Raw genomic sequence first — 18,649 nt, forward strand, 5'->3', positions numbered from 1 at the left:
AGCATCAATGTGTTATTCCCTTAACATAAAACATACAGATTATGTAAATCTGTAATAAATACTATTTTGAAGTGTATAGTAATCAGAAATCTTTCAGGGCAGGATGGAATGGAAACTGAGAAATATTGGAGAGTAAACATTCCAACGCTCATTCCTCTGCTTCTCCCTGGCAGAGCGGAGCACTCGCTGTCGCTGGGCTGCTAACGCTCCAGCACTAGGGTTTGCCCTCTGAGTCCCGCCGAGCGTGGACCTTCTGGGAGAGCTAGGGCCAAAGCGATCCCGCACAAAGCATTTCTCCTCTCTCTGCAGACCCTGTCGCCCCTTTTTGTGAACGGGAAGGGTTGTTCCTGGTCCGAGGGAAGACCAGCCCTTTTTGTACCTCCTCACAGGGTGCAAACTGGGTACGTGCGGTCATTCAGGCTCGCAAGGCCAAGCAATCTGAGAGGCAAAAGGCCCGAGAGAGGCCGTACAGCTTGCTTACAACATGTGTAGCATTCCGGACCCTAGTGACTGTGCAGAGCTAAGAGGGCAACGCAGCCCCTGGAGCCCGTCAGTAATTGGCACAGCTCTGCATTTCCCTCACTTTTGCGGGCCTGGCCTGGGGCTTCGGCGGTAGGTTGTCTCTTACCAGGCAACACCGCTCTGCGCTGACGGCTATCGTCTGTCCTCTGTCGGGGAAGGGGGAGGCGGGATGTCAGCATAAAGAACCCACAGGACGTGTACGAAGAGCTCCCTCCTCGCCTCTGCCCCTTGCGAGGACGCATACTGACGGGCTCCTGGAAGCCTGGGCACCGAGGGCGAGGTCTGCAATCTACCACTGATACCCACCAGCCTGCCAGATCCCCCCGGGTGCTGCCTGCCCCGCCGCGCCGTCCCACCGGGACTCTCTCTGGGTTACCACCTCTGCCGGGTGTGGTGCTGTCTGCTGCGGAGGGGCCTGATTGTGTTGGGCTTGCCATGCGGCCAGCGAGAAGGAGGGATCGCGGCAGGCAGGCGGAGGGAGGGAAGGAGGGAGGGAAGGAAGGAAGGAAGGAAGGAGGCCGGGCTGATTAGCATGCAGCAGCGCTCGCAAGCCCGGCTCCATTGTTTTAACACCTCCCCTCTCCTCCGCGCCAATCTGTCACCGTTCAGCAGGCGAACGCTGCTGCCTCGAATGCTGCTCTTCTCAAATGAGACGGATAATTAGCTGCCCCGCACGAATGGCGCACTCTTCTCACCCCTGATTGCTATCACCTTCTTGCTCCTGGCAGTTTTGACACCTCGTAATCAGCCTGCTGCTTTTTCTCTTTTCTTTCCCTATTTCTGATTTTTTTCTCCCCCTTCCTTCAGTTTTTTTTTTTTTTTTTTTTAATGCAATCCCAGTTGCCATTTGGATTGAGACTCCTCTGTTGAGTTAACCTTGTATGATTGCGGGGGAAAGGGGAATGTACGGTAGGGAGGAGAAGAAATCGCCTCCGAATCTCATCTGCTGAGTGAACCATGGGTGGGGGTAGGAGCATCTCGGCTTGATCCTCCAGTGCTTTTGTTCGTAAGGGGGAACAGCCTCTCCTGAGCATCCTCTGAATTAACATTATCTCCGATGGGGAAGGATCGTGTGTGGAGCGACTCCTCCGCTCAGTTAAGGGAGAAAAGACTGCACTTCTGTTATCTGTTTAGTTAAATTCAGCAATATGAGGAGGTGATTTTAAAAGTAACTTCACACGGCCAGGAAGCGCTCTCTTCCTCCCGGGTAGGCAGGGAAGGAAGGTAACTTCTCCTGAGCCTCTCAGAGTGAATTCACCGTGTTTCATGGGAGTCGGAGGGGAGGTCCGACTGGGGTGCGAGATGGCAGAGGGAACTTCTTCCCTTCCCATTCCAGAGAAAGAAGAGACCTCAGTTAATGCTCTGGTGATTTCTGTGAGATCTTAAAAAACAGAGGACTCGTGGAATCTGTCATAGGAGCGTTTTCCTCTCCTCTAACAAGCACTGACAGTCTAATTACTGGAGCTACGAGCAGCTGTCGAGTTAGCCGGAGAGGCAGAGGAGCTACATGTGTTCTCCTCGGCCGCCGGCACCGAGCCCTTGCGCCAGGCTGAGGCAGCCGTAGCGGCACAGCGCGCCCCTCAGAACCCTCCACACAGGCCAGGGGAGCGGTTCGCTTCCTCGCTTTCCAGTCAGAACTAGAGGTCCCGCCAATACGGGCCGTAAGCGCGGGGCTTCACGCGTCGCGTACTGTCGGCGCGGGGCGGCAGGACAGGGGAACCCCTACGGGACCCTGCAAGCAGCTTCAGCCCCGGGGCTACCCGGGAAGGACTCCGCTAGCCCTGGGAGAGGAGGAATTCGGTAGTACGCCTTGGCACGAGCCTGCGGCTCTCTCGAGTTCCGCTTCCTCCCCCCAGATTTATTATTATTATTTCTCATGAAATCCCACTTCCCATTTGGATTCAACCTCCTCCGCTGAGTTGAGCCTGTGTGGAAGGGGGAGCGGAGGGGAGGAACACCGAGCCTCCTCTGGTGAGTGTAATAAAGCAGATGTCCCTCCTGGCAGCAGCAGCCTCCTCCAGGAAAGCTGTACGAGTGGGGCCCACTTAAGGACCGCACTCCCCTCCCACTTCAAGTCGCTCACAACTGCTTAGCCTGAGATTTATTTAGTTATTTTTAAACCAGACCGGTGCCCCTCGCAGTGGTCTGATCGGTGAGCCTGTCTGGACGTCCTCAGGCAGCAACAGTCCTAAGCACGCAGAATTAAACAGCTTCCTAAGGCGCCGCACTAGGCAGGAGCTCCCATAGTGGAGAGGAAACATTCCAACCGTCCTCCATAGCGGGAGACGGATGGGTTCCGCTGGTCGACAAAAGCCTTTGGACAACCGCGTCCCACCCGCCTTCCCTCTCCCCCCCGGCCCGCCCCGGCTGCCGGGGAGGCCGCAGCTCTGCCGGCGGGGCCGGGGTGCCAGGCTGCCTCCAGCAACAAAGAACCGCGGCCCAGTGCGGGGACTGGGGCTCGGCGCAGGGCTGCCTTCTCCGCCCGCCGAAGAGCTCATGGAGGGAAGGCGGGGGGGAGGAACAGATGACTTTATTTGCTTTAGAGGTGATTCGCAGTTTGTTCAGCTCTTAATAACGCGAGCTCCTGAGCTCGAATTTCACGGTTGAGAGGATGAGTCGGTTTTGCGCCGGGCTGGCTGGAGATGTGCGAATCCCCTTCTCTCCTCCCAATCCTGGAACTTCTGCCTCTCCCAGGAACCACCCTCCGCCGTGCTCTCCGGGGAGGTACTTCACACGCCGCACGGCGAGGCCAGGGACGAACCTCTCCTCCTCAGCGCTGGGGACCGCCGGGGGTTCGGAGCTGTCGTTAATAGTAACAAACTCTTTATCCAGGTCATGTAGCAGACATGCACTGTACACTGCTGTTTATTACAGTACGCTGTTGACAGCCAGTCACAAACATGAGATGTTTAAGATAGAGAAAACAATTGCCGAAAAATCCACTTCTAAAAATTATGCAGGTGTTAATTCTTCCAGCAATTGGTCACCTGCGAACAGATCTTTAAAAAGAGAAACTGTTGTGCTTTGTTGCTATAAAAATATTAATGCTAATTATCAAATATCAGGACTAAAATCTCAGTTCAAATGCAAAAAAAAGCTCCAAGTCGCCCTTTATCATTAATTTAAATTACTTAGTAAAGGCCCCCCCTCCCTTTAATTTGATCCCAATAAATCCAGAAAATGTGCAAACTTTATCAGAAAGCAATGTTTCACCTAAACACAAATTTAAATTGCATTGAGAAAGCCACTAAGCATATTCAGGTTAAAAAAGAAGCCACTGAGGTTTGGGTGATAAGGTTTCCCCCTTTCCTTTCTAGGCTGTAACACACTTGAGTAGTCCTTCATAGCAAACCAGAAGGAAAGGTAAATAATCTTTGGTATTCTTAGTTTTAGGGAAAGTTTAACCTTTTCTTGCTCTATCCTTCATACTAATATAACCTTTTCCATTAAAGTATTTTTACTAATTATTAAGGATAGAAAGGTACAGGAACAAAATCATTATTTTTTTGTAACATGTAACAGAAATCCATAAAATTGCTACCATTAGATTTTGGCAAAAGGGTCATTTATGTCCTGTGTTTCATTACTCTCTAGTAAACAATTCATCTGGGAAAGTCAACCATTCAGTTACATTAGTGAACAAGCCTATCCTAATTTTGGCACTCCTGGCACTCAGTTACTGTGATGATTTTAGAAGAATCTGAATTAAGAGGTTCACTATTGTAAGTTAAATTTCAAAATTTTATAATAGAAATGAAAAAAGAGAGCGTACTTCTCTTCCTGTTTACTTCAAGGAGAACATAATCACATCACCGGATATTGAGAAAAAAATCCTAGCATTACACCAATTTCCCCAGCCAGATTAAGGCATTACTCCTGCAAGTCCACAGTCATTAATATAATTATGACTTTGGGCCTACTCATGCAATGATTAATTGCAAAAAAAAAAAAAAAACAACCAAAAAAAGTTGTTTAGCATCATTCTCAAAGGTAATATTGAAGCATAAAAAGCAATACTACGAATTACTGACAGTTTCATTTTACCTTGTCAAAGGACAATTAAAAATGTGCTTATCTGACAATTTCAGCCATGAGTTCTTGTTACAAGAAGTCTTAATTCTTAAATTCTTAGCATATCTATTGAATAAAAAAAATCAAATGTATGCAGAAACAGTGATCCATTGAATTCTCATACATTAAGACTGTACTTTAAAGTGGGAATTCAGATGCCGAAGAAAATCTTCCTTAGATGTTATAGATGGTGGGAAAACTTCTCGACAGAATTCACATATTCCACACTGATTCAGTTCAGAGTCTGTATAAGCTTGTGCCAGCAAATCATTGTCTCGAGGCTGCCAAATGAGCTAAAAGAAACAGAAAATGATTATTGCTGTGGTTTACATTATGCTGTGGTTTATATTTATAAATTAAAAACCCCTGCCTCTTTAAACTAGGTGTCCTTTACACCTGTTTGGCCAGAGACATTAATTAGAGAGTTCTCATTTAAGAAAAGCAAGATAGGACTTTGATTTTTTTTAAAGTTCTGTAAACATACTATCCTTGCAAACACTTAAAATGCCTTGTTATCTAATAATGATAAATACTGCTATGAGCAAAAGTCTGTAATATCAATCTGATACATATTAAGGCTTTTCTTTAACTTTGCATTTCAGTATTTTACTGTAGAAGTTAATAGTACGTAATAGCCATTTAACAGAAATGAGAAAACACATTTTTACCTTAGAATAAAATGTTTCTTGTACAGGGTTAATGTGAATATTTTATTTCTCTTCTTACTGACACATAACTAGTTTTCAGTTTACTTACAAAATGACTAGAACCAATGTCATATGGCTTAAGTTACTTATTTGCTCTGCCTTTTAGTGTAATTGTGTCTCAAATAATCTGTTTTGGGATTCCTTCTGCCATGACAGCATCAAACTCAATGGGACCATCTGAATATCTATCCATGCATTCAGGCAATTCTGTAAACTATGCTAAACTTGGTTCAGCAGCTGTTCTGCTCTTGGTCCCTGAGATAGTTAGTTTAAAGCCAGCAAGTCTGTTTACCTGACATTGGAGTTCAAGGGACTTCAGCCTGATACATACTTTAAGTCAGAGTGCACACTAATTATTTAGCATCAGACCAGGTAAGAATCGAAAAGTCTTCTACCAGTTTTCAAAGTAAAGTTAAAAATTAAGTTTAATTACTTTAGTATTAGCAGCACAAGATAAAATACATAGTTATGTTATATGGCCAGGATGATTAGGTTTTGAGTAAATTGAAAACTAAATGCATACTGCTGTGACTGCAAAGTAGACAGAATGGCAGCAAGCTGGTATGAGCTCTACGTGGGGATGGAACCTAGAAGAGGAGAGCGCCCTACAGTTTTTTTGGCTCAGTTTTCTTCTCTCTTGCTTCACTCGCACATGGAAAGGCAAGCAAGAATACTTCAGAAAGTAGTTTCTTGAGAAGTTTTAGATTTCTTGCTATCGATACTTACCCAAGAATTTTAATTTTCAGCTCTTATTCAAATTTCATCATGCCAAATAGTTAGAATCTATTGTTTATTCCTCCCATGGTAACTCACTGTACAACTAACCTGGCTTTCATAGTAGTTAAACCTTCTTTTTAAACCAGCTAAACTTCTTGGAGTCAATTTCCTGTCCATTCCCTATTTAAACAGTGTTTAGCTTATAAGATAGCAATGGCAGATTTACTGTCTTTCATTATGGTCAGCAATCCATATAATTAAATTGACTAATTAGTAATTAAGTGCAATCACACCACTTTTTTCAGCTCAAAGAGTCTACTTATTGTATGTTTCTGGTGTAAATTGCATATTAAATCTATCTAGACACTGACACACTTAAACATCCCTGCAGAAATGTGTTTAGAATTACTTGTTTCTAATAACTTATAATGTAAAGCACCATTTGAAAAAAGATAAAATAGTATTATAAAAGCCCCACAAAGGACATAGTAAGATTTCTAATCTTGGAAGCACAAGGGGAGGTACTCTTTCAGCAATCCACTGAGGCAGGCACTTAACTTCCACTTCTTTCTTTAAGTGTTAAGCATGTGCTTGATATGCTTTTCAGAATAGGGATATATTTAAGCAGATGTTTCATTTCAAAAACATTAATATTCAGATTAAGATCAATCGACTATCAATTTGCTTTTAAAATCATGAACCTTCTTAGAAATATTTCTGGTAGAAACAACCCCCTCAAACTGTGAATACCAATAAACACATGCATCTATATGCAAGTCTCAGTTAAATGTAGTCTGTAAAATCCTAGGTCCACTAATATCCATGTTTATTTTAATCTGCTGCTCTTTTCAGTCACATGTTTTTTTTTTAAAAGTTACATCCTAAGAAAACAGTATTGAGTTTTCACTTTTAGTATCCACATAGAAGGAAAGAGCTAAATTTATTACAGCAACTGAGAGCAGTTCCAAGAACTTACTGTTGCCAAATCTATTGCATTTATGGGGTTTTCCATTTTATAAGTTAACATATGTAGTAAATACTTGAAAGTTTTATCTACACTAGGGAAAAAAAAATCAGGTATAGAATTCCTCCTTACTGGAGCTTCACCAGTGGCAGGGACAATGAAAGCTGTAAGCAGTGTAACTACCCCTTAGAAAGGTGGTAAAAATACTAAGAACAAGTTTATGCATAGACCTTTGCTAAGGCTTATATAGTTGAAAGGGCACGTATGCAAGTAACTTTTAAAAAACATTAGTATTTTAATCTACATATGTATTATCTGTGAATCAAATCTTTAGCACAATTAACAGAAAAAACTCTAAAGTTGAGTCCAATTCACTGGGAAAAATGCCTAACCTCTTCTGAAGGCAGCTGAATAAAGGTGATTGATGTTTAAATATATGGATATACAGAGAACATATATTTAATGGATTCTTAAGTAATACCGGCTTGTTTCAAACAAGCTTCTGGATAAGATACAACATTTTATTCAATGTTCTATATGCTCTACAGTGCTATTGTAGATATGACTTACAAATACTGAAACAGTTCACCATTAGTTTTCTTTTCTCCAGGTGTTAGCATTGTTACATTTTTCGCCACAAAGCAGATAATTTACATTTTAAATGATGGCTCCGAATTAATTTATTTTGCAGAAATACCAATGATCAAACCAAAGGCTTACTGCTATTCAACCGTAATTCTTCTCTACTTTTTAAGCTGCATACTCCCCTATCAATTTATAATCACATACCAGCTGTTTCACTTGCTGTAATATACAATGCAGGGTGCCATCTATTGAAAAATGAATACACAGACTAACTAGTAAAAGAACAAGCTGGAGAGCAAATACAGAAAAAGAGGATAGTAACAAGCAATGGAGTGAATGCTTCACAGCTCCACAGGAATTCTACCAGTGATAAAATAAATGGTTTCATTTGTTTAACTCAGTCACAACTTTAACTGAGGACCCAATGAAAAATAAAGCACAATAAAAACTGTGATTAGGAAGTTGGTATAAAATTGAGATCTCCCACATTACAAATACGTATTTAAAATACATTTTGAAAAATCAGGCTTATAGTTCAAAATACAATGACGAAGAACAGCAGACTTTCCATGCTTTAAACTCTTCATCCAAAACTGGTTTGCAACAGAAAATTAAACTCGGCTGGATATGTTTTAGGAGAAGAAAATATCAAAGCTATTGTGTCCTACACTTTCCAAATGCTAGTTTTGCATGTCATGCAGTGGCCAAATTGAGAGGTAAAGCTCTTCTGCTGCACGTACCTTGTCATTACCAAAGACACAAAACCACATCAATGTAAATAGTAAAAATATGCCAAATCCACCCTCACAGAATTCCTAAATATCGCTATTTGCTTATTCTTGAAAAGCTGTCCTCTCACAAGGTGTGAGAGAAGCCATGGAAATGTAAAAAAAATCAGTCTATAAAGGTCCATAATAACTTTGCAAGCAATTTCAGTTGAGAAAGGATGTTACACAAAAGAAGCAAAGTATTCAGAGATGTCATTGTTGGAACCTGCTGAAATGTTTTTCTGCATTACAGCAACTGGGCCTTGCTTTCAGAACCTGCCATGGACTTCGAGTAGCTATAACTGAAATTCAAGCCTGAAGTACGCATATAAACCTAAAATAAAGTATTTTAGTGAGCTTCCTTTCATTTGAAAAAATAAATACGCTTTCCCCCTTTACTGCTTAAACTATGAAGAAAAAATTTAAAGCTTTCTTAGAGGGGAGGAATAGGGTGCTGTTTATACCTCAGACTGAGATAAAAAGTAGATAATTTTTCCACAGTGAAGTATTTATCTGTTCAGCTTTTTAATTAGTCCATTTGTGATATTCTCTGCCGTACATTAAGAACAATTAAAACAATTATGTGTCCTATTCAACTGAGATCAAGTGTAGAAAGCAAGCAATCTAGGGGGCAACTTACAATTAATGACAGCTTGGAAATAGATATAGAAACAATTAATATCTAAATGAACTGAAATTTGTGCAAGCATATCCAGTGCTTACATCTGCTTGAATTCCTGCCCTTTCACTGGAAAAGTGCCTTGTACACATACTTCAATGTCAGGAAGAACTGTCAAGAGATATTGTCTTAAAAAAAAGACTGATGAGATACCTCATAAAATATGTTAATCCTGTCTCAAAGATCCTTGCAAAGTGGTTGTCTGAATCATTGCCATTTTTTGAAATGTACAGTATTTATAGAAAGATACCTGATGAGGACCTCTGATGGTTGTCCCAGCAGCTTCTAAAGAAGAAAAAATTACTTCAGGTACATCCTGGTTTGTGTGCTTAGGTACAAATGTGAAACCAGTGTCTGTTGTTTTTAAACATGTTTTGTCACAGGCATTTTCTATGGGCATGTTTGCATGATTTGGGGGGTTTGTTTTGTCAACAGTAGTTAAGCTTTGTAAAGCTGAGGTCATGAGATCAGCTCCATGAGCTTCAAATGAGTTAGGTTCCAATTTACTGAGGTTAACAGCACGGTCTCTGTGCTCCAGGTTAAAATGATGATCTTGAAGCATGTTTTCAGCTATACCAGTACAAGGAACTGTTGGTTTTTCCCGAGTGCTCTGCAAGAAAGCAGAGTCATTGTCTGTAGGTGGAAACTTGACATTAAATTTAGAAAGTGATTCTACAGAGTTGTTGTCCTCATCTTGGCCCACTCCTCTTGGTGTGATAGATGTGATGCATGATGCACCTCTATTTATATCCTTTATAACCCGAGGCTTAAAAAGCTCTTCTGCTTGTTCATCAGTTTTATCAGTACACTGTATCGGCATGGAAAACTGTATTTCTGCAAAAAAAGAATGAAGAAAACATTAAATAGTCCACTGAAGTATAGTTATTAAAGGTGTGGTGTTGAGGTATTTTTCCTGAGCGGTTTTTGATCTTCCTTCTTGGCTTTTTAACCTTTATTTTTTCTCTTTGAAATCAGTTTGAGGCATAGTTCTCTTTCAAAAACATTAGCTCCGACACAAAAATTATCAGAGCAGAAATAAAAGGAAATAATTCTGTTCTAATAATTCTATTTCTCTTTGATCTATGTCTATAAACACTTTCATTTTATTGAAAATTATGTTGTCCCATACTCTTAACACATACTTGCATATATTAACTGAAGTGTTCTGGCAGAAATAGAAGCTGGAACCAACACCATTTCACATGGTGCCAAGAACATGTTAGGCACCATGAGCACAATTTTAGAAGGTATTCAGGTACCAAACTCCCACTAGGTTTCCAAATTAGGTAAATATTTAAACAATAACTATTCAGAAGTAGGACCATATTTTCCCTTTGTTTTGAGAACTGCTCCTTCATTTTCGGCACTTTATTAACAAAAATGGTAATAATATATATATGGTTACTCCTAGTCAGGTGAGATAATAACTTCAGTACACATTTATTGTATAGCTGCCTTCTGACGTCACTCAGATATTGTAGTAAAGTGGGCCACAGAAGTAACAGAAATCAAGGCAATTATATCATGTATAGCTTTTCACACAGCTGAGTGAGGCACTTATTTAAGGAAAACAAATCCATTCTGAAGTTGCCAAGCACTCATCCCCCAAAATTCCCAGCCCCAAATAGTAAGTTTAGTAGTGTACAATTAGAATATAACAATACAGTTCAGAAATAGCAATTTGAAGCCACAAACTACCCATTAGCACTTCATGTAACAAAACTTCAGTAATGTTATAACCTAAATTAGAAGCAAGTGCTGAAATTTGTGTCTTTTGCTTCAACTGTGTAAGTTTGACAGGTGTTTTTTGAAATCACTTAAAAGTCTGATCCTACTATTAAGAAAAGCTAGTAAGGAATACCCATATTAACATTATATTAAATGTAAGCATTAAGAGAACCGGACATTCAGGATCTCTTCCAGGTGCAATAAAAATCAAGCCTTTCTGTTGTTTTCAGGAAGTGTTGGATTAAGCTCTTGTCCCATATAACAAAACAGTATTCAAAACTCTGCACAAGGAAGTCTAGAAAATAAGTCCTCTGACTGTCCTCAGTCCGGCAGTTTTCCTCTAACAGATATGGGGCTAGAGACATTCATAACAGACATCTTTCGAACTGACAGCTAAATTAAAAGCAAGCAAGTGCTGTCATTCACACAATATGATAGGATATCACATGTAGTAAGTGCCTGCCTCTCACTCCAAGGGACAAAACAATTACAAGAGCCATTGATGTGATGACTGTCTTTTATAGCATGTGATTTGGAGCATTCGTCATAGAATGCCAAAACTGGCGGTGCGTTTTCTTGGTGAAATACTGAGCACCATGTGAACAGACTTGAAAAAGGCAGATGGTAAACAGTAGAAGTACTTCTATGTATGTGTAATTTACAGTATTTTCAAATATAAAGCAAAGCTTTCAAACAGTTGAATCACAATAAGAGCTTAAGTATGATATTACCAGTTTCAGGTTCTGGCTTTATCTTAAATTTACTCAGTTGGTCTGTTTGTTCTCTGGCTAGCATACATATTCGATGACACTCTTCTTTCATGTCCTGGAAAATAGTCTCCAGATTCTCCCTGGAAGATCAAAATTGTAAATTAAAGAGTCAACCAATTCAGCCTGTTGTGACCTTTAATCTAGTCACACCCACAAACTAGAGAAAAACAATAGTGTAAGCTACTTTTCTTGGATACCTTGTTCCTCAACATATGTATACGTATTTTTGTTCTCCTCAGTAAAAGCAAGCAGAAAAGGGAAAAGAAAATGTTGTCAAAGAGCTGTTTAGTCATATCATACACACATACATTTGAGCTTAGGGCCTGACCCTGCAGGGACACCCTGCCCCCCCCCCCAAAATCCAGCCTTTACATTTCTTTCAGTTCCCTCAGGTATTTTGTGGAACAGCTTATCTTTCACAAGGGTACTGTTTCCATCTCATTCTAGGGAAAATAAGATGCTGCTGCTGTGAACATTAATTGTTCTCCACTGCTTTCTGTGCACTTCAGACTTTGCAGGAGAAGGAACACACAAGCATTTGTTACTGCTCCTTCCTTCTCTGTCTACCTGACATTTTGGAGAGGGGCTTGTGAACTCATTTCTTCTCTGTTTTATACAATATCACATGACTTCTCCTCTTATTTTGAGGGATTTTTTAAATTGTATCTTTTCCAGAGTATCATATGGACATCCGATATTTAGTTATCTGCACTGAGAATGGTAAAAATAGTTCTTCATTCTGGCATGAGTTTTATTTGCCCAAAGGCACTATGTTATTCAGTTACTGATGCATCCATAAAATTCCATTGCGAAGTTTTGATAATCTTGCTGAGTAATTTATATTTCTAAGCACAGTATCATGGATTTTATAAAATGAACTTCAAGCATCATAAAAGTGAAGTTGGTGACAAACTGGATTTGTGTTCTCTTTTGCATCTTTGTACCAAAAGAGCTCAAAACAGATTTTTCTTTAATCCAGTGAATTGTTTTCCTTTTTATCGCTTATTCTTATAGCAATCAGGAGTGTCATGAGCTGTGTTCCTACTTCTGCTGTGTTTCTCTTTTTGAAGGCATAATGTCTATTTGTATCTCATTTGAAAACAATCTACAGAAGGAGTTAAAAGTTGCTACTGTTAATACTTACATTCTGACTGTTTTTCAGGTATTTTGATAAAGAAGAAATTAAAAAATATTCTTAACACAAGTTTCTAATCAGAGCTTTAAAATATACATATGATTAGATGAATCAATCTTAATTTGCTAGACATTTGTGATACTACAATCTTACTAGTGTAAGATTACCAGTAATCTTACCAGTCACATACCTCTTTCCAAGAAAACGGTAAAGTAAGGGAGCTACTTGAGAGCAGGGAGACAGAAGACAGGTAAAGGTTTGTCATTTTTAAGATATAAATCAGTAAAGACAAAAAAGTCTTTATCATATCACAGTCTTATTTCCTCTCTTTCTTATCATAAAGCAGTAGTAGTGAGTCAAGACTAAAGATCCACGTAGTTCAGCTAGCCTATGTCCGAGAGTAGCCAAAAGCAGATGCCTAGGCAAGAGTATAAGATGACAGCAAGAATTTATGATAGTTTTCCCTAATATTTTCCTAGCCTCACCTTAGGGAATCCTCTACTTGACCTCGGCAAAATTGATAAAAGTGGTATTACTGCCTATCCTGTGAAAAATGCAAACCTAAGACTTTGGTCAATATTTTTGCCAAAACACTGACAGAAGAGGGAATACTTGCTTAGGAAATATACTGCTCTTGGTCCCTTCATCACAGCAAGGGCTAGCTGGCTTCAGCTTACAGATAAACCTGGTTTCAAACTCTCTCATTTAGGACGGATCAGGCCAAGAATTACTTCTTCATGCTGACTACCAGACCTCCTCCTGGCAAGCGCAGCAGGCTCCTCTGCTGTGCTGCCATCAGTTAATTCATTAGGGTTGTACATTCCTGTTCTGAAGAGAGTTAATGCTTATCCAAAACCCAGCATTAACATCCACTGCTGTTTCCCACAGTTCAACCTCCTGCTGAACCAAGTGGCTATTTTTCTTCCTCCCAACTTATCCCTACATACTTGCAAAGCCCCAGCTATGACTCTGCATAGTTGCTGGCTTTATTACCTTCCCACACCGGCTCTTTGACCTCTCCTGCTCCTCCCTTCCCCTCATCCATTTTTTAAGGTACTGTGTAGAAAAGAGGGAAATGGCTGGTCTTATTTAATGGCAGAAAAAACAATTAAAAGCAAATTTAAAAAATGCTGCAAAAGTTTTTACCTTTCAGGCATAGGTGAAATACCAGAGATCCCTAGCAATAATTCAGGCTTATCTGGAACAACTTTCTTACTTTTCACCTTGAAGTAAAATATGAAAATATTGATCACAGGTTAGCACATTAATTTTGCTCTTCACCCTGATATAAATAAAGATGTCATGGGATCCTTCACCTATTCCTTCTGGAAGCTCTCAAAACATTCACAAAATGACAAAAGCAGCTTTTTACTGTTTGTGTGAAACTCCTATTTTTAGTTTAACTTAGCAACCCAGTGTGGCATTCCTCTGCTCATAATCCCTTGAATGGAAACTGGTTCTAAGAATATTGCTTGACTGTAATTCTGTTTCAATCATGTATAAGGTAAGATTATGTATTATGTATAAACTTGTTAGTGAGGTATCCAGCTATTTTAGCTCTTAAAAACTAATTTATTCACTGAAATTTTCAACGAACACATCACAAGCTAGTATCTCAAGCATTCTAGCAGGTTTTAAAATAAGTTATTAACTTTGACTACCACCTTGTGGTTCACTCTAGTATTACATAGTTTTAAATCTGCAAGGCATAAAAGAGAGTTTTTATAATAACCAGTCATTAAGCTGCAGTTCCACTAGATCTACGTTACCAGATGGCCTCGGTAGTTCATATGTGCTCTAAATCAGACACAGAACTTGATCATATGTCTGCCAAATCAGCTGATTGCAGTGAGACATTGTTTATAATCACAGACCCATAGCATACAGGTTTGTCTTACCTTGCACTAAACTGCAACTGCAGCTCCCATAGACACATTCGAGCTGCCTTACACCTAGCAACACGGGTTACAAATGCTTGCCACAGGAACTTACGCAATGCTTGGCAAGTCTAATAGCAACAAGTTCTGTGTTGCTGTGGTCCTACCCTTACCTACCTTCACTTTAAATTAGCTAGCTAAAATATGTTTACACGGTCAGATTCACATCCGTGACTGCACTCTAGCTATCCCACAAGGACAGAATAGCACTCTGCACGCTATTCTGTAACAAACGTAGGGTGGCATAAAAGTGAAAAAAGCAACTCAGTCTTGGTGAGAACTTCCAACTGAAAATTATAAACCAGAAAAGCTAATCTGGAGTTTTCACAATTACTAAAATTTTAATGACATAACATAAAATAATTAACAAACAAACCAACCAATATATATTTAATAGTTCAGTGTTTCCTATGTGCTTTATATACTTTAATCATTTCCTAGTAATTATATAATGCTGAAATTTAAAAACAGTTTCTTAGAATAATTAGTATAAACATGTTTGAAAGAAGTAATAATTTACAAATGTTTGGTTTTTTTTTCATTTTATCTCTACTTGGTTTCTTATCTTACCTCCCTTTTATACATTGGCATCTGTATACCCTTTTGTGCTTCATTTAATTCTTTCAATTTGCTTTTCAGAGTTCTTATTTTATCTTCTTGGTTGGAAATAATAGATACAAGCTTCCTTTCCTTTTGATTGTTTTTGTCCTCAAGTTGCTTCAATTTCATGCTCTCATTTTCTAACTGTTCCTAAAAAATAATTTTAGAAACACCAGTACAATTAATAAAATTGAGGCTTGTGGAATATCACTGTTCAGCAGTCTGGAATAAACTAAATTAAGCTTTTGCAACATAAGTAAGGGTCAGTCTTATTTATTGCATTATTAATTTTAAACTGATAGTAAAAACCTTCTACCACTACACATAGATGTAACTCATCATATATGATTACTCAAAACAACTGTATGTTCTGAATTTCTGGATGTCCTATTAGTGTTTATAAAAAATAAAGACACTCTCTTGGTTCACTTACTATATCATTTACGTTAACATTTTATGTACAATATATTTTATGTACAATATATAAAATAATATTTCATTAATTTCAATCAATCTTAAACAATTCTGAAGAAGGTGATACTCTGCATCTACCTTAATTTTCGAGCAGACCCTTGAACAGAATCACAGAATCACAGTATATCTCAGGTTGGAAGGGACCCATAAGGATCATTGAGTCCAACTCCCTGCTCCTTGCAGGACTACCTAAAACTAAACCATATGAGTAAGAGTGTCATCCAGACGCTCCTTGAAGTCTAAGAGGCTTGGTGCTGTGACCACTTCCCCGGGGAGCCTGTTCCAGTGACTGACCACCTTTTCAGTGAAGAACATTTTCCTAATGTCCAACCTGAACTTCCCCTGATGCAGCTTCATTCCATTTCCTCGTGTCCTATCACTGGTCACCAGGGAGAGGAGATCAGCACCTCCCCCTCCGCTGCCCCCCCTTGAAGAAATTGTAGATTGCGATGAGGTCACCCCTCAGCCTTCTCTTCTCCAAGCTGAACAAACCAAGTGACCTCAGCCGCTCCTTGTAAGTCTTGCCCTCGAGGCCTTTCAGCATCTTGGTCACCCTCCTCTGGACACACTCTAATAGTTTGATGTCCTTCTTATATTGAGGTGCCCAAAACTGCACACAGGTCTCAAGGTGGGGCTGCACCAGTGCAGTGTAGACAATCACCTCCCTCGACCAGCTAGCTATGGTGTGCTTGATGCACCCCAGGACATGATTGGCCCTTTTGACTGCCAGAGCACAGTATTGACTCCTATAAAAAAAAACCAACCAAAAAACCTGAACAGCAAAAGAGAAAAAAAGGAGAAAGATTTTTTGATATAGTTCTGGAAAAAAACAACCAAATAAGAAGACTGAAGATTTTAGGCTAAAGAATCCACACATCATCTTCTGTAACTGGATGCTACGGTAGCTAGATTTCATTTTCTCAAATGGCACAAGAACAACACTAGGAAGAATTACAGTACTATGAGGGACAGAAAGTTCAAAGCACGTTAAGGAAGTATCTGATGAATGAGAAAAGATAATCATATCTGGCGATGTGGGGAAAAAAAACTACGTTAAGAGGAGATGGAGACATGCATAAAAGTATTCTTAACAGATCTGAAAATACTTTGAAGAAAGTTATAGCAGGGCCAGATGCTGAATGTAATTTTATAACTATATACCTTTTCCATGTTCTTTAAAGACTACAAAGTCACAGTAGCTATAGTATGGGGAACTGCTTTTTACCATTCCAGGAAAGTGAAGGCAGTGATATTCTATGGTGTGGGTTCACAGACCCCACGCTACTACTGAGCCATTATTTGGTCACAGGGTTCCCAAACATTAGAAGCATAGAATAGTTTGGGTCGGAAGGGACCTTTAAAGGTCATCTAGTCCAACCACCCCCTGCAATGAGCAGGGACATATTCAACTAGATCAGGTTGCTCAGAGCCCCATCCAACCTGACCTTGAATGTTTCCAGGGATGGGGCATCTACCACCTCTCCGGGCAACCTGATCCTGTGTTTCACCACCCTCATTGTGAAAAATTTCTTCCTTATATCTACTCTGACCATTCCATGGTCAGATTCCATTTCCCTTTTAAAAAGCCAATGGGACGCAGCTTCTCCTGTATTTTCCTTTGAAAAAGATTTGCTGGAAATCCAAACACCTATGAAAAAGCTTATGTCAAAGACAACACCTGCCCTTGAAGAACAACTCCATCTTAAAGACAGTAAAATAACTTTCACTGAGCCTGTGATACAGCATTGGTCTGCACACACAGAATTTATCTGTTTGGGACTATTACAGCTCCAAATAACATGTGGGCTTTCAAAAGCTTTCAGATAACTGGGAGCACTGCAGTAATGGCCAGTAGTTCTCTTTCATTTCTCCTACCTTTGCCTGCAGGAAGTGGGGACAAGATTTAAGCAAGCAGTGAGAAAAACCACATGGGAAACAATGTGAGGAGAGCTATGCAACATGTTGCAATGAAGATATATCAGTACATACTGATGTAAATCATCATTCTTGCACACCATCAGGATATCACACCAGGAAAAACACTGGAGAAACAATTACACCTTTTGGGATCTTTCAATAATACAGCCCTTCATAGCTTGATGATCTTACAGTTTCTAATACTGACTGAGTTTGGGTGTTTGCAACAATGTGGTAACATTTATAAACTGGCTGAAGTTTATAAAGCTAATACCATGACAAATAAGTATGTCACACAGGTCATACCTGCTCAGCTAAGTCCTTGGCCATACAATGGGTCTTTTAAGCATGCTGCTATTAGCAGCCAGCAAAGAGGTTCTCTCTGTATTATGAACAGATTAATATCTTCTCTTTTGGAGAGGCTTGATAGGATCAGAGGATAATTCAAGCTGGAAGGCACCTTAAGGGTTCTCTAGCTCTTGATCAAAGCAGGGTCAGTTACTATGTCTGATCAGGTTACTCGGTTTGGTGTTGAATTCCCCAAGGATGGAGACTGCACAGCTTCTCTGGGCAACCTTTTCCAATGCCTGGCTGTCCTCATGGTGAAAAGTTTTCCCTTATGTCCAGCCTGAACCTTTCATGTTTCAACTGCCCATTGTCTCTCGTCCTCTTGCCATGCACCACCATTAAGAGCCTGGCTCCATCTGCCTGATAACCTCAATGTAGGTATTGGAAAGCTATTAGCTTCCCCTGAAGCCATCTCTTCTCCAGGCTGGACAAGTCCAGTTTCTGCAGCTTCTTCTCATGGCATATGTACTCAAGCCCCCAACTATCTCAGTGAGGCCTCTGCTGAACTCACTCTAGTCTTTCCTATACTGGAGGTCCCCAGACTGGATGTAGTATTCTAGATGCGGCCCAATGAATGCTGAACAGAGGGAGATACTCGCTTCCCTGGGTGTGCTAGCTGTACTCCTGTTAATATAGCCCAGGAAGCTGTTGCCCTTCTTTTCTGCCAGGACACACTGCTGGCTCACGTTCAGCTTGCTGTCTAACAAAACCCCAGCTCCTTTCCAGCA

General features: G+C 40.2%; 1 protein-coding gene across 3 annotated transcripts in view; it reads right to left on the reverse strand.

Annotated features, from left to right (window-relative positions):
- Positions 1-3,037: 3,037 nt before the first annotated feature.
- TANK (TRAF family member associated NFKB activator) overlaps positions 3,038-18,649 on the reverse strand; it is a 29,046-nt gene continuing 13,434 nt past the window's right edge. The window contains exons 6-11 of one of the 3 annotated variants that reach the window (XR_012650490.1): positions 15,153-15,332; positions 13,792-13,868; positions 11,472-11,590; positions 9,263-9,846; positions 4,567-4,886; positions 3,038-3,521 (exon numbers count right to left, since the gene is read on the reverse strand). Coding sequence is in view for 2 of the 3 variants with exons in the window: in XM_075028579.1 (XP_074884680.1) it covers positions 4,719-4,886; positions 9,263-9,846; positions 11,472-11,590; positions 13,792-13,868; positions 15,153-15,332 (1,128 nt within the window). In the remaining variant the exon portion in view is untranslated. The remainder of the gene's footprint in view (positions 3,522-4,566; positions 4,887-9,262; positions 9,847-11,471; positions 11,591-13,791; positions 13,869-15,152; positions 15,333-18,649) is intronic. The other 2 variants (XM_075028579.1, XM_075028578.1) reach the window with 2 other exon arrangements.

This window comes from Buteo buteo, chromosome 5 (genome assembly GCF_964188355.1).
Source record: "Buteo buteo chromosome 5, bButBut1.hap1.1, whole genome shotgun sequence".
In the NCBI taxonomy this organism is placed as follows: domain Eukaryota; kingdom Metazoa; phylum Chordata; class Aves; order Accipitriformes; family Accipitridae; genus Buteo; species Buteo buteo.